Source organism: Rhinoraja longicauda, chromosome 9, assembly GCF_053455715.1.
Source record: "Rhinoraja longicauda isolate Sanriku21f chromosome 9, sRhiLon1.1, whole genome shotgun sequence".
Lineage (NCBI taxonomy): Eukaryota > Metazoa > Chordata > Chondrichthyes > Rajiformes > Arhynchobatidae > Rhinoraja > Rhinoraja longicauda.
In genome coordinates this window covers 7,536,459-7,553,684 of record NC_135961.1, presented here as the reverse complement: position 1 = coordinate 7,553,684, position 17,226 = coordinate 7,536,459, and the positions used below count along the sequence as shown (strand labels likewise).

General features: G+C 44.5%; 1 protein-coding gene across 1 annotated transcript in view; it reads left to right on the top strand.

Annotated features, from left to right (window-relative positions):
• Positions 1-5,557, top strand: part of rel (v-rel avian reticuloendotheliosis viral oncogene homolog) — a 54,099-nt gene extending 48,542 nt beyond the window's left edge. The window contains exon 11 of the mRNA XM_078404757.1: positions 759-5,557. Within this exon, the coding sequence (XP_078260883.1) occupies positions 759-1,585 (827 nt within the window). The 3' untranslated portion in view covers positions 1,586-5,557. The remainder of the gene's footprint in view (positions 1-758) is intronic.
• Positions 5,558-17,226: the final 11,669 nt, after the last annotated feature.

Genomic DNA, 17,226 nt, shown 5'->3' with positions numbered 1-17,226 from the left:
TTGGGTTGGGACTACTTTTACATCCTAACTGATGTATTAAAATGACAAGATTGAACATTTTCTGGAATTCGTAGAAAAATCGAATTAATTGCATTTCATGGTGTCAGTAAACATGTTGACAATTTTCAATGAAACAATTTGAGAGGCATTTTGCTATTATTCATAAGAACACAGAAGGCAGTGGAGCCCAAGTCAATGGATATTTTTAAGGCAGAGATAGATAGATTCTTGATTAGTACGGGTGTCAGGGGTTATGGGGAGGAGAATAGGGTTAGGAGGGAGAGATAGATCAACCATGATTGAATGGAGGAGCAGACTTGATGGGCCAAATTACCTAATTCTGCCCCTATCACTTATGACATAACATGTGATAAAGAATTTGAGAATAATAGCGCCAAATCACGTGGGATTTGGGGTATGAGATTTTAATATCATGTAACAAGACTATAGTATAATCGTGTAACTTTGAGAAACAAATGCAATGGATTGAACCAAATGTAGCCAATACAGTTCTTTGCACCTATACATTCAATTTTGAAATGGATCAGTTTTTTTTACTCTGCATATTTTCTAGTTATTAAGGTCACCTGCAAACTTGTACTGTGCATTTGGAGTGAAATTTATTTTTAAACCATTAAATGTTGGATATTTGAGCAGTTTCAACTTATTGTCACTTGAATCGCTATAGATCTATTAAGGTGTAATACCATTACATGTCTCATCACATATAATTAATAGTTTGGTTCCTCATTTCATAGAGCCTCACAATCTATTTCCTGGACTACAACAGATGCATGCAGTATCAACACCACAGCAGCATTGCACGAACCAAAATCCTAATATTTTTAACAGCACAGCCACCGCAAGCTCAAACCAGATCTTCTCGTCTGGCCAGCCAACAATAGTACCTGCGACCATATCAACAGCTGGTGCTCAAAGCTGGCCTCAAATACCTGCAGATTGCAAAATGAATTTGCACCTTCACCCAACTCGAAATAGTAACGCATTACCAGTGCTTGATGAAGATGTGCTGAAATGTTTGGAACCACCTGCCCAGAACTGTGTGTCACATTCGGTGGGTTTTAGACATGACACTGACGGCAATGGAATTGCAACTCAACAGATCCAACAGCCTGGTGTTTTCAGCAGTGCTGACACTATTGTCAGCCAAAGACCTCGTAATGGTATGCAGATGCTTTCCAATAACTGCATGAACCATAATGAGATGCAGTTGGTAAATACAAACTGCGAGCAAGCTTTCTCCATGCCGGATCTCTGGAAATCATCAAGTCAGCAACAATCTTACTCCATTCAGAGTTTCCATTTAGCAAATAATACCATGGGAAACAACGCTGCCATCAAAACTGCTCAAGAAAATTCGCAAATACCTGTTAGCATGCGTGTTAATGGTGTCTTTGGAGATTTGAACAAGGACCTGGCTTTTAATGGAGGCACGCAGTTAACTGACCTTATGGCAAGTGATGTATACAGTATTGATGGAGCTGAAGGGAATGAGTGCATAACTTCAATAACCTCTGAACATGTAGAAGAGTTCATAAATAATGGAAACCTTTGGGGATATTGAATGTTTCTACTTCAAGCAAATTCAAAACGAACGCTTGGAAAAACCAGTTGCTATCTACAGCGGGGATTGAATATAGATACATTCCTCAAAGTCATTTGTTTATATCGTGTGGCAGTGTACAAAAGAACTGGTTTATGCTTTGTCTCATTTTTAACATCTGGTTGATTCATTTTTGTTCTTATCAATGATCATTAATTTTATGATTGACGCAACGCAACATTTTAACTTGTGTGTTAATCACACGTCATCACGTTATTTTAGAAAATGCACAATATCACTATCTGCCCTCCTGCAATAACCCTTGCCCATGAAGTTCAATTTGTTGAAAGAATTGTCAGGCAGATGAATCATAAAGCTTGTCACAGACAAAATGATTTGATACAGCCACCTAGGTCCGAGAGTATGCCAGCAGACTTAAAAATCTAACACGTGGTTTGTGGACAATATTGGATATTGTGTGCACTTGGATTATTGCGTATCTCACGAACTGCCTCCCAGTTTCCAAGGAATGGAGGTTAATCATTTGACTTAAAAAAAAAAATAATAATTGAAACCGAGGTTGTATAATTATAAGCAAAATGTTTGAAGTTTTTATCGTGGTCATGGCAGTTTTGTGGGCAACTTTACATGCGGATCCCAAAGTACTGGGGCTCGTAGCATATGAAAGAAATTTTGCTCTTCAGTAATAATAATTATAAGAGCAAATTAACTGGAACTTTACAGAATATGAATGTATAAAATTTCACCTTTTGCTGTGTCCATTGAGGCAATGATGTTCTAAGCATTTGTTACGAGAGGACCTCCCCTCTCTCAGCAAACTATGGGGAATGAGAGTATTTTGGTGGTGCAAAGTGTCCGTGTGATCTCAGAAACTAAAATACTGAGGGTTGTTCAAGATTTGGCTGGTCACACCTTTCAGTAGGAAATACAGGTTTGGGTCGAAATAGAGCTAGCAACAATGAAAGGAAAGGAAGGGGATGAGGCCAGAAAGAGGAGAGAAAATCTGAAACAGAGTGACAGCCCAAACTTCAAATTGAAAATGAAAAATAATACTGGCAAGGGAAAACAATCCCATGTATTTTCATTTGGCAGGAATATTTTTCTCCTACTTAAATTCTCTGAAAAGAGAGAGCAGAAACATCTTTCGTATTATTCACCAGGTCTTCAATTTGGCCTGAATTGTGTGGAGATATGCTCCTACTGTTGGGAAAACTACGAAGGCATGTTCCTCTCTTTAAGAGCAATCTTCTAACCATTTGGGGATCCATTGAATGCTGGTTTTCAGGGGATCCTATACCATCAGAAATAAACTCATTGATGTAAATAATGTAGTTAACAGCCCAAACAGGAAATGTCAAGAGTCTGAAGAAGTTGTCTCGATTTGATAAGGGAACTCAAGGTAAAATAGCCATTAGGAGGTAGTGATCATGAGAATCTATGCTATTAGGTGATATAGTTAATTAGAGATATTGATATTTTGTTGTAGTTGAGATGGTTTCTTTTGTTGTTTTAGCTAATATAAAATGAATGCTTATTTTCAGTAGAAAGCAGTAAGATGGATGCTTGTGGCAGAAATGTTATACTTGGGAATGGAATGTGTTTGTCCCTTTATGAATGAAAAGGAGTGTATAGAGGAGTAGGGGTTCTTGTTCTTAAATTACTCCCCTGCTCCTCTTGTTATGACTGTGTGAGTGCTGTGTATTAAAACAGTACTACAACAAAATATCAATATCACTAATTAACTATATCAGCTAATAGCATAGATTCTCAATCATAATATGATAAGTTTAAATCTACAATTTGAGAGCGAGAAGGGAAAATTGGAAATGTCAGCACTACAGTTGAACAAAGGGGACTATGGAGGCATGAGGGAGGAGCTGGCCAGTTGACTGGAAGGAGACCCTAGCAGGGAAGACGGTGGAACAACGATGGCGGTTATTTCACAAGCAGATGCAAGACCTGTCCTTTCACCTCTTCCCTTCACACTATTCCGGAATCCAAACCATATTTGCAGGTGAGGCTATGATCCACTGGCAATTCATCCAATGAAGAGTGCTGCGTTCTTTGTTCACAATATGGACCCTTGTAAGTTGGAGGACCCAAAACCAAACTGGGTGATCCCTTTGGCATGGTCTTGAAATTCCAGCTCTCCACTTTAGTTAAACATTGCACTCCCACTCTGACCTGTGTGTCTGTTGTCTCCTGCACTGTTACAATCTTGCCCAATATAAACTTGTGGAGCAGCACCCCTTCAACCTGGGCACGTTGCCATCCCCAACTATTAAGTAGCTCACTTTCTCTCAGCCTGTACCAGAAATGGGAATTTCTGCCTGTGCCATGTTGGCTCAGTTTTTCTTATTCTACTTTTATTGTCTGGCCCGCTGAACACGTACCAGAGCTTTGCCACTTATATTACACAGAGAAAGCTTAATATGCTGGTAACTGAACCTATTGACCCAGTTGGTCGTACCCTAAGAAAAAGACTTTTTGTTCTAAATCTCCCCTCCACACTTGCTTGCTTGTACTGTCTTTGTTCCCCCTTCCCAGTTCTGGCAAAGAGTTCCAGATCTGAAACATTAACTTATTTCCCCCCACAGATGCTATCTGTTGAGATAGCGGAGTGCTTGCTGGTCTCCAGAGGACCTTTATGTGAAGGGGAAGGTGTGGCAATGGTAACAGAAATGATAGTTGTAGAAACCCGTGTTGGGTGGAGTGGCATGGGACAGGAGTTGATGGTGGTGTTGGGAGAACGCAAGACAGTTTCTGCTTGGGCAATTTTCCATGCCACAAAGTAATTAAATTTTTCCACATAAACTGTGGACCACACGGGCACAGCGATAAAGCTACTGCCTTACAGCACCAGAGACCCGGGTTCGATCCTGACTATGGGTGCTGTCTGTACGGAGTTTGTATGTTCTCCCCGTGACCTACGTGGGTTTCCTCCCACACTCCAAAGACACACAGGTTTGTAGGTTAATTGGCTTGGTATAAAAATTTAAATTGTCCCTTGCATGTGTAGGATAGTGTTAATGTGCAGGGATCGCTGGTCGGTGCAGACTCGGTGGGCCGAAGGGCCTATTTCCGCGCTGTATCCCTAAGCTAAACTAAACTTAAACTAAACATTGCATATGGAAGGTTTCTCATGTCAGGTATGTAATCTTCAATAAAGACTTTTGTGTATTTGTCCAGCAAAATCGAAATACCTTTTGTGTAGGAAGGAACCGCAGACGATACACCGAAGATATACACAAAATGCTGGAGTAACTTAGCAGGACAGATACTCCAGCATTTTGAGTCCAAATTATCTCCGCGTCATTTATGGCAAATTGTCTTTAAACGAGTATGCACTAACAAAATCGTACATTTGTAAATCAGCAAAACTGAAATATCAAAAATCTTGTATTGGTTTATTATGGTAATATTTAATGAGATGCAGTGAAAAAAATATGACCATAATAAACCAATACATGATTGTTTTGTGCGCTATCTTGCTGTCACTATCCAAATCCCATTGTTTGACTGTATAAGCCTTAAAGATATTACATTTCTATCACCATTTTAACAGTGTAGTCAACAATGTGATTGTGGTTAGTATTAATCTTGATTAATTGTGATCAGTTCCCAGTTTTAGATTTAAGTTCTCAAATAAAGTGATAGAATGACGTTCATTAGAAAATTAGATTTTATGAATTTTGATTGTAAAGTTGCAAATGCACTTGTATAAGGGGCTTCCCTTAAAGTTTGTAATGACTGTGTCAGCCTAACTATTCACAAGGAAAGTTCTCAACTTAGAAACCCTGATTTTTGTTAATTTGAATGTAAAGTTGTAATATTGCTTCCTGTAATTACTCTTTATAGGCAGTATGTATTTTTAAAACAATGCTCAACAAGCACCTCATGTTTTTCCCCTTTCCCACTCAACCACTGAAATGTTTTTCACTTTGACGTTCAAAATGCTTTAACATATAATTACTGTCATTAACTTTATTGTTTTGTATCTTTTAAATAAAATTTGTTTGAAATTTATCTCATTGTATTCATTTCTTTAGTCGGATAATTCCACCCAATGTGACATTGCAGCAGGCAGCGTTATTAAAAGTTTGAATTGGGTAAAAATGGCAATGGTCCGAGTAAGAAATTGTGGCTCGGATGCAACACAAGTTCTGTTTCTAGTTCTGCTGCATCTTCTTGGACTCCTGCAGTATTCAATGTGTAGAAATGCACAGGACAGCAGTACAGACCACGATAGATTTGTCTGAATTTCTTCAATAGTTACTAACTTCAGAAAATCTTTTATTCAAGCACTCATGGGGCATTACGGTGGCGCAGCAGTAGAGTTGCCGCCTTGCTGCGGCAGAAATCCGGCTTGCACCCCGACTACGGGTGCTGTCTGTACTGAGTTTGCACGTTCTCCCCGTGACCGCGTTGGTTTTCTCCGAGATCTTCGTTTTCCTCCCACACTCCGAAGACGTCGGTTAATTGGCTTGGAATAAATGTAAAATTGTCCGTCGTGTGTGTAGGGTAGTGTTAATGTACGGGGATCGGTGCGGAGCCAATGGGCAGAATGGCCTGTTTCCACACCGCATCTCAAAATTAAACATCTATATGTGAAACACAATTAAAAGCCGCTGAGATCAGTTGGCAATTCCAACATTCAAATTGAAAAACTGGCACTGAACTGAAGGTTATAAATTTAACAGTTGAATGGAACACAATATTAGGCAACCTCAAATCATTCTTACTGGGCTTATATTCACTGGAATTTAGAAGGATGAGAGGGGATGTTATAGAAACATATAAAATTCTTAAGGGATGGACAGGCTAGATGCATGAAAAATGGTCCCGATGTTGGGGGAGTCCAGAACCAGGGGTCACAGTTTAAGAATAAGGGGTAGGCCATTTAGGACTGTGATGAGGTTAAACTTTTTAATCCAGACAGTTGTGAATCTGTGGAATTTTCTGCCACAGAAGGCAGTGGAGGCCAATTCACTGGATGTTTTCAAGAGAGAGTTAGATATAGCTCTTAGGGCTAACAGGATCAAGGTTTATGGGGAGAAAGCAGGAACGGGCTACTGATTTAGGATGATCAGCCATGATCATATTGAATGGCTGGCTCAGAGGGCCAAATGGCCTACTCCTGCAAAAAAAAATCTATTCTCAGTATAAACCATGTAAAACAATAATCACATTATTTGCAATGAATCAATTCTGAGTTGGAGTATAAACATCTTATTTTAATCAGAAAATAAGAACTGCAGAGAGATTATCAAAATGTTTAATTTACAAATAGGACATGGTCAAGCAAAAATTCCAGCCAGTTAATAAAAGCAGTAATTTTCTTTACAAAGCAAAATATTAAACCTACAATTTATGCGTAGTAGACACCGATTGCACTACGACAGTACAAAGTACCACGTCTCGTGAGAAAATATTTCAACAATGGAGAGTTGAACCTTTTGTTGTTACTGATATTTTTCTCCTGCCCTCAGTCACAGATTTTTTTTTTTTAGATTTAGATTTAGAGATACAGCGCAGAAACAGGCCCTTCGGCCCACCGGGTCCGCGCCGCCCAGCGATCCCCGCACATTAACACTATCCTACACACACTAGGGACAATTTTTACATTTGCCCAGCCAATTAACCTACAAACCTGTACGTCTTTTGGAGTGTGGGAGGAAACCGAAGATCTCGGAGAAAGCCCACGCAGGTCACGGGGAGAACGTACAAACTCCGTACAGACGGCGCCCGTAGTCAGGATCGAACCTGAGTCTCCGGTGCTCCATTCGCTGTAAGGCAGCAACTCTCTGTGCAATGTTGCTGTTGTAATATGTTTGCTACATTTCCTCAGGTAACATTTGCCAATATCTAAAAATTTGTTGAAGAAATTAGTTATACTATTTTCATCCTTTTACTGTTTCATTTAAGCAACTCGCCTTACATTTACAGATGTTTCAAATATTATATGGGTCCACCACCGCTTTGCCCGGTAACTGGTGGTCTGGCACCTCCGTTAGTTTAGTTTAGTGTAGAGATACAGTGCGGAAACAGGCCCTTCGGCCCATCGAGTTCGTGCCAACCAGCGGTCCCCACACTAACACAAGCCTACACACTAGGGATAATTTACACTAATACCATGTATACAAACCCAAGCCAATTAACCTACAAACCTGTACGTCTTTGGAGTGTGGGAGGAAACCGAAGAACTCAGAGAAAACCCACGCGGTCATGGGGAGAACGTACAAACTCCGTACAGACAGCACCCATAGTGGGGATCGAACCCGGGTCTCTGGCGCTGCAAGGCAGCAACTCTACTGCTGTGCCACCCCGTAATCCAGACCAAATGACAAGCGTACTTGAAATTCCCTGGGCATTGTGTGTGGCACTTGTCCTTCTGTCCCAAGAGTTATTTGTTTACACCTGCAATTGTTGGTGGTGATCCCTGTTTTGTGCAATCCGTCGCCTACATTTGACCCTAGCTAAGGCTTCGAAGCAAGGTCCATGCGCTGGTCATGGTGTCAAGTGTAAGCACAAGTCCATGTCAATATATCATATCATGTCATATCATATATATACAGCCGGAAACAGGCCTTTTCGGCCCTCCAAGTCCGTGCCGCCCAGCGATCTCCGTACATTAACACTATCCTACACCCACTAGGGACAATTTTTACATTTACCCAGCCAATTAACCTACCTACCTGTACGTCTTTGGAGTGTGGGAGGAAACCGAAGATCTCGGAGGTTTGCAGGTCACGGGGAGAACGTACAAACTCCTTACAGTGCAACACCCGTAGTCAGGATCGAACCTGAGTCTCCGGCGCTGCATTCGCTGTAAAGCAGCAACTCTACCGCTGCGCTACCGTAGAACTGAAACAACTCAGTGGTGTTTCCACGCGGAAACTGTGCAATGCCCGGGGTATTGGTTTGTCAACTGTTTACGTAATAAGGCAGCAAAGAGAGAAAATGATGAGATTCTTCACAGACGTTGATTCCAATAAGCGTTAGAAAAAACTATAGAAAATGGTAAGAGTACTGAGAATGATCGAGTGACGATGGAACAGTTTCCACGACTTTGGTGTGATGGAGTGGACATGTTAGGTAGCATGTTAATAGAACAGGCCACGTTGTTCCATGAAGAACTTAAACTGGAACACGAGTGTGACTATAGTGAAGGATGGCTTCAAAGGTTTGACAAGCATCAATGGATAAGGAATACGAATGTCACTGTGCCTTGATTGGTACAGGTGACAATAAAAGACCTTCGAAACCTTTGGAATTGCCATGAGTAAAGTGTGTGGTGGAAAACTGCCTGCAGACCACGAAGGAGCTGTGAGCATGTGGATGAATTTGCCAAGTCGTGGCTGACAAGCACCTCCTTCCCGAGGAAGTCTATGAAGCAGAAGAAACTGCCTTATGTTGGCAATCTATGCTGCAAAGGACACCAACGGCAGAGGATGGAGAGAGGATTCAAACAATCTAAGCAGAGTTACCATCCCACCATGCTCAAACGCACCAGGAACATACAAATGTAAACCACTGGTGGTAGGAAATAAATAAATGCCCCTGTAACATAATGCACAATTAAAAGTGGCTCGATTACCTCCGCGATTGGTAAAACATCAAAATATATATTTTTGGTTAAATCTGACAAAAAAATTATTTTGATAGGATTTCAAGCCAGAATTATTGTTTGACGAACTTTCGGATGCCAAAACCTTCAGTAAATATTTTACAATGCTTAACTTTTTAACCTTCAAATGGTTTGGAAAGTATTTTGTGCCCAAAGTCCGAGCACACCGCACATCTGTCGGACTGCCAGAAGATTGCGACATTCTTCTTCTTGACAACTGTACAGCTCACCACAGAGCTAAACTCCTGTGCAAGGAAAATGTTCATGCAGTGTATTCACCAAGTGTACAAGGGATTAAAAGTACCATTAGCAAATTTGCAGATGACACAAAGTTGGGTGGCAGTGTGAACTGTGAGGAAGATGCTATGAGGTTGCAGGGTGACTTGGACAGGCTGTGTGAGTGGGCGGATGCATGGCAGATGCAGTTTAATATGGATAAGTGTGAGGTTATCCACTTTGGTGGTAAGAATAGGAAGCAGAGTATTATCTGAATGGTGTCAAGTTAAGAACAGGGGACGTACAACGAGATCTGGGTGTCCTAGTGCATCAGTCACTGAAAGGAAGCATGCAGGTACAGCAGGCAGTGAAGAAAGCCAATGGAATGTTGGCCTTGATAACAAGAGGAGTTGAGTATAGGAGCAAAGAGGTCCTTCTGCAGTTGTACAGGGGAGACCTCACCTGGAGTACTGTGTGCAGTTTTGGTCTCCAAATTTGAGGAAGGATATTCTTGCTATTGAGGGCGTGCAGCGTAGGTTTACTAGGTTAATTCCCGAAATGGCGGGACTGTTATATGTTGAAAGACTGGAGCGACTAGGCTTGTATACACTGGAATTTAGAAGGATGAAAGATCTTATCGAAACGTATAAGATTATTAAGGGGTTGGACACGTTAGAGGCAGGAAACATGTTCCCAATGTTGTGGGGGAGTCCAGAACAAGGGGCCACAGTTTAAGAATAAGGGGTAGGCCATTTAGAACTGAGATGAGGAAAAACTTTTTCAGCTAGAGAGTTATGAATCTGTGGAATTCTCTGCTTCAGAAGGCAGTGGAGGCCAATTCTCTGAATGCATTCAAGAGAGAGCTAGATAGAGCTCTTAAGGATAGCGGAGTCAGGGGGTATGGGGAGAAGGCAGGAACGGGGTGCTGATTGAGAATGATCAGCCATGATCACATCGAAGGGCCGAATGGCCTCCTCCTGCACCTATTGTCTATTGTCATCCCTTATCCACCCCCCAAGACCAATGCTCTATGAAGGCTCTGTATCGTTCACTTTTCAGGAAGCTGGCAAGCCTGTAGAGACATTTATTGAAGAATACAACATGAAAAACATGCTTTGGTTCACTGCTAGTGTCTGGGAGAAGGTGCAAACGACAACACCAAAGAAATGCTGGCATCATTTGTGGCCTGCCTTGATGTTCGATGATTCACCGGGTGAAAGTGTTGACAATTACTTTACAGGATGTAATGTATCAAAAGAGAAATTAGATGTTCACGAGTTGCTTGAAGTGCCGTCCTTACTACCTGCCGAGGGAATTAATCGCAGCTATCCTGACGTGTGCTTTCTCGGCGCTTGCCTGCACCTCCATCTTCTACCTCGTGGATTCCAGCTCCGGTTCCAGACATCCCTGTTCAGACCCAACCCGGACTATAGGCTCCGACAGTCGACCTGCCATTTTCCACCACAGTTGTCCTCCCGTGCCCTGCGCTCTGCACTGGCTGCGATGCGCCGGCACCAGCAGGCCCTTGCTCTGACTCTCCTGCAGCGCCGGGCCTCACTCACCCACACCTGCAACGGGCTCCAACTGCACTTCATTCAACGCCGGATCCACGCCCTCAACGAACGCTTCCTCGCCGACCTAGACTCTACCAAGGATCACAAGCTTCACCCGCCTCCAGACCGGTCCCTCCACCGACACTCCTCGACTCGACCGCCCGCAGGCCAGGGGCTCCGCCGCTGGCCTGCCCGAACACCACGAGGCCGAGACCCCGCGACGCCATCGCTGCCACGAGGAGCGGCACCAACACCCACCACCTTCCCGGCCCATCCCACCGAAGCTGCCGCCGTCATCCACCTTCCCCGACTCCCCGGGACCACGACCGCCGACTCCCACCACCTCCCTGGGATCGCCGACCTTCACCAATCCCACCGCTGTCGCCGACCCTCATCGCCTTCCCGGCCATCCCGGTGACCAGGACTCCAGTTCCTCACGGGCCTCCACCAGCAACTCTGCCGACCATCGCCTCCCCACCGCCCAGCAGCAGGCTCAGCCGTAGCCTTACCCGAGTCCGAGGCTCAGCACCAGGCCTAGTCTCCACGATACAAACTCCAACACCACGTGGCCTGACTCTGCTGGGTTCCACTGCTCCCCCCCCCCCCCCCCTACAGGGCACCTCAGTGGGGGTTCCACTGCTCCCCCCCCCCCCCCCCTACAGGGCACCTCAGTGGGGGTTCCACTGCTCCCCCCCCCCCTACAGGGCACCTCAGTGGGGGTTCCACTGGTTCTTCCCCTTCCCCTTTTAACCAGGTGGCCTCAGCTACTCCCCACCCATGCAATAATCCTCATGGCCCCCCTCCTCTCTGAACACCCACCATCCCCCCACCAGACATCGCCTTGGCCTCCATCTACTCACCTGCCTTCCTCCGATCCCAACCCCCACCCTTGGCGTGTGTTCCGACCTTCCCATTTCTGATACAGAACGGTCGGTCCTCAGCAGAGGCCTCACCTTTGCTCCCCTCTGCCCCCATCTCAACGAGTTCCGGGTCCGCCACTACATTGAGCTCTTCTTCCATTGCCTCCGTGCCTTTTTCTCTGGGAAGGAGTTCTCACCACCCAGTGATGATCCCTTCTTCCATCTCCACCGGACCCCCTTCCTCTTGGACTCCCCCGGACAGCCCTCTACCTTCTTTCGACCTTTTCATTTCCAACCGCCTCGACGTTTCCACTTCCCTGACTTACGCTAACCTCTTCCCCGCTAAATGTACAGCCCTCCGCTCACTCTGCAGCAACCCCGACTTGATAATCAAACCCTCCAACATGGGAGGTGCCGTGGTAGTCTGGCGCGCTGACCGGGCTGAGGCTAGGCGACAACTCTCAGGCACCTCCTCCTACTTATCCTTGGACCATGACCCCACAGACAAGCACCAGAAATTAATATCATCACACCATTTCTGACGTTATTACATCCGGCTCTTTGCCCTCTAAAGCCTCCGGCTCTTTGCCCTCTAAAGAAATAATAGGGGCATGGCTGTGTTCTGCAGCTGTGGCTCACCGGCAGTCTCTCTGTTTTTTTTGTTGTTTTTTTGTCATTGTCGTTGCTAAATGCACGTTTTGTTTTATTTTTAACTCTGTGTATGTGGGGGGGTGGTGGGGGGGTTGGGGGAAACCTTTTTTCAAATCTCCTCCTCAACGGAGATGCGACCTTTACCGTGTCGTATCTCCGTTCGCGCTACGGCCTAACATTTTGGAGTCGGCGGCCTCCAGCTGGGATCGACCTCAAAGACTCCGGTCGCAGGGCCTGGACTTACCATCTCGGAGGCTTCGGCCGTGGGCCCTGCAGACCGCAACAACATCGGGAGTTCGCAGGTCCCTGGCTGGCGACCGGTTTTTGGGAGCTCCAGCCGTAGCAGCTTCGACCGCCCCGAAGTGCGAGGTACGATCAACCCGCTCGCAGGCCCTTCATCGTCCTGCGTGGCCTGGCCGCGGCACTTTCCATCGCCCGGTGGGGGCTCAGGACTTTCATCGGCCTGCTCGGCTCGGGCCTGGGACTTTCCATCGCCCGGTGGGGGCTCAGGTCCTTCATCGTCCTGCGTGGCTCGGCCGCAGCACTTTCCATCGCCCGGTGGGGGCTCAGGACTTTCATCGGCCCGCTCGGCTCGGCCCTGGGACTTTCCATCGCCCGGTGGGGGCTTCAAAAAGTTGGGAGCCTCGATCACCTCGTGGCACCACGGGAGAAGAATGAGGAGGAGATAAGACTTTGCCTTCCATCACAGTGAGGGTGTGCCTAGAGCAATCACTGTGATGGCTGTTTTGTGTAAAAAATTATATCTGTGTGTCTTGTGCTTTTTAATGTCGACTGCCGGACCCTGACGTGAGAGGACGCTGGCGTTGAGTATTCGCCGCTTTTCCGTCAGGATAATTTGTCTGTTTGTTTCTATGTTAATTGTTTTTGTAAAGCGCTTTGAGCATGCGATAAGGCGCTATATAAAATAAATGGATTATTATTATTATTATTATTATCATTCCCCAGCCCCGCACGGCCCGATTTTATCTTCTCCCCAAAATCCACAAACAGAACTGTCCCGGCAGACCCATTGTTTCTGCTTGTTCATGTCCCACTGGATTAATTTCCACCTTCCTCGACTCCATCCTATCATCCCTCGCTACCTCACACGTCTCTACAACAACTTCCGTTTTCCAGGCCCCCACTCCCTCATCTTTACCATGGATGTCCAGTCACTCTACACCTCCATCCCCCACCAGGAAGGTCTTGAAGCCCTCCGTTTCTTCCTTGACCGCAGAACCAGCTAATTTCCGTCAACTAATACTCTCCCCCGCCTAGCAGAGCTGGTCCCAGTGGTGTATCTAGGGTATGGCAGGTGTGGCACGTGCCCTGGGCGCCACTTGAAGGGGGGGGCACAGAGCAGTTTCTATTAAAGTCAAACAAGCCACCCTCGGATAGTGAAAAAATAATTTTCTTCAGACGTATGATCTGTCTTTGATTACCATGAGTGAGAAGCACTAGGATGGCCAGATTGTTAAACTACTTATATAAAGTATTAGGTAAAAATACAGTGCTGGGTGCTACATGACCACATACTTCACAGTATCACTGCTCAATGCCAACTGGCAGCAAGACTTTTTTTTTAGATTTAGAAATACAGCGCGGAAACAGGCCCTTCGGCCCACCGAGTCCGCGCCGCCCAGCGATCCCCGCACATTAACACTATCCTACACACACTCGGGACAATTTTTACATTTACTCAGTCAATTAACCTACATACCTGTACGTCTTTGGAGTGTGGGAGGAAACCGAAGATCTCGGAGAAAACTCACGCAGGTCACGGGGAGAACGTGCAAACTCCGGCGCCCGTAGTCAGGATCGAACCTGAGTCTCCGGCGCTGCATTCGCTGTGAGGCAGCAACTCTACCACTGCGCCACCGTGCCGCCCTGGCGCGTAGTTTACGTGGGAGACCATTCTCCCATGCAAACTAGGGAGGTAATCTAGAATTTTGTGCAAAATCTATTGAGCATTGTGTAAGAAGACCATGAAACATTTCTTCATGAAGAAGGAAAGTGGAGCTGAAGGACGGAAGAAATGAAAGTTGGAGGCAGAGGAAGCCAAGAAGCCAAGGAGGTCCTTCACGCCCTGTCACGAACAAGTAGTTCGACACGTTCCATGGGGTTGCCTGCACCTGCTACAAGTTTGTTAGAATCTGAAGGTGGATCAGGCACAAATGAGTCACAAGCTGAGGAGGAAGTCAAGTCAGATAAGTTCGAGTATGACGAGATTAAGAGTGAGGCTTCCACAGAGAACGTGGACATGACAGGAGGAGAAGACGATGGTGGTGGTGATGTTGAGGTCATTGGCGAGATTTTACCTGACGAGATTGAACCCGACAACACTGAACCTAGTGAACTGTATGGTGTCAAAAAGCCTCGAACTGTCATACCAGAAGTGATTGAACAGCACGACATTGGACTTCTGAAGTTCGACAAGGATACTGGAAAAGCGATTCTGCCTAACGCGTTGAGAACAGAAATAATAAAGCTGGGTTCGAAGTATCTCCAGAACAGTGAGGGGGCCTTTCCTACCAACAAATGACGGCTCAATGAACAAAACTTGGTTCAAGAGGAAATTGGGAAATGGTGGTGGTGAGGGAGTGACTGGCACATGGCTGGTCTATTCCCCTCAGGTGGCATTTTGTATCTGTTGTCTTCTCTATTCCCGGTCAGACCCTCAATCCTCATTGGAGCAGGAAAGTGGATTCAACCCAGTGTAAAGCACCTGAAAGGATTAGTGTTCAAGAAAAATCATCTGGAGTGCTTCACACAGTCGAAATGGAAAGAAATTTAGCTGGAAACAGAGGAGTTATTGAGGCGGCACTTCAGTCACAGATTGAGAAGGAAAAGCAGAAGTGGCGGGATATCTTGACGAGAATCCTTCACTGCATAAAATTCCTTGCGACTCAGAACCTGGCTTTGCGAGGACACGGGGAGGCACTTCAGCTAGACGATGACTCCAATGCGGGAAATTTCCTTGGCTTACTGAAACTACTGGCCATCTTTGATCCCGTCATGAAGGAACACCTCACCCATGTGGAAAGTCACCCTGGATCCACGTCTTATCTTGCACCGGGTGTCCAGAACGAATTCATCCACACGATGGCATCCACGTTTCGCCAGAGTTCACTGAGAAGCATTCGTAAAGCCAAGTACTATAGTCTCATGTTCCACCCGACTCCTGATTAGGCACACCGTGAGCAGATGTCAGAAGTAGTGAGGTAAGTGGAAGTTGATTTTGAGAGGAAAACAGTCCGTGTTAGAGAGTCCTTCCTTGTTTTTATCCAGATTAGCCAGAAGGATGCTGAGAACTTGGTTGAAGACAGCTTGAAGCAGTATCTTTTTTTGTGATTTGTTTTTAGACGGTTGTTTTATGGCTTTTGAACAACTGTCCAATAAATATAATTTGCCTAATTCACATTTTTATAGGTATTTACAAATTAGACATTTTTTGAAGGCTACTTTACCCTCTTTTCTGTTATCACATCCAACTGAAATTACAGAAAACAATTTACACTTGAATCCTTATCAGAAAGGTTTAATATCGACTATCTATGAGTTGATTTTGAAATTACAAGTAGGTACATCTGCTAAAATTAAGATTGATTGCGAAAGAGAACTTCAAATTTCTTTACCTATAGATAAATGGGAGAGGATTCTTCAATTAGTCAGTACCTCTTCAATGTGTGCAAGACACGCTCTGATACAATTTAAGGTGCTTCACAGAGCACATATGTCAAAAGATAAGTTAGCGCGTTTTTATGGACATATAAATCCTACTTGTGATAGATGTAATTCTGAGGTGGCTTCGCTGACTCATATGTTTTGGTCTCGCCCACTTTTGAAAAAATATTGGAAATATATTTTTGATATAATTTCTGTAGTTTTAGGTATTGATTTACAACCTCATCCTATCACTGCAATGTTTGGGCTACCGATGTTAGATTCTATTCATCTGTCCCTTTCAGCCCGTCGGTTGATTGCTTTTACTACATTAATTGCCAGAAGATCTATTTTATTTAAATGGTAAAAATTCTAATCCTCCTATCACACTCCATTGGTATTCTGAAACGATATCATGTTTAAATTTAGAAAAAATTAGGAGTGATATTGTTGAACCCTCGGTTAAATTTGATAGGACTTGGGGAAGCTTTATTCAATATTTTCACACGATACAAGTTGTTCCCTCTCCAGCCGTTATAATAATTTTTTACCTTTATTTGGTGGAACAGATTTAACGACAAACAGGGGTCTAAACTGTTGAATTTTTTTTGCAGCCCAGATTATGTTTTTTTTGTTGTTTTTTTTTGTGCTTATTTTAGTTTAGGGGGTTAATTTATTATTTTTCTTTTCATCTTTTTAAAAAATATATGTTCTCTTTTCTTTTATCTATAATTACATAGAGACTGGGAGATCTATACCCTATCTGCTCCAAATTTGAGGAAGGATATTCTTGCTATTGAGGGCGTGCAGCATAGGTTTACTAGGTTAATTCCCGGAATGGCGGGACTGTCGTATGTTGAAAGACAGGAGCGTCTAGGCTTGTATACACTAGAATTTAGAAGGATGAGAGGAGATCTTATTGAAATGTATGATTATTAAGCGGTTGGACACGTTAGAGGCAGGAAACATGTTCCCAATGTTGGGGGAGTCCAGAACAAGCGGCCACAGTTTAAGAATAAGGGGTAGGCCATTTAGAACTGAGATGAGGAAAAACTTTTTCAGTCAGAGAGT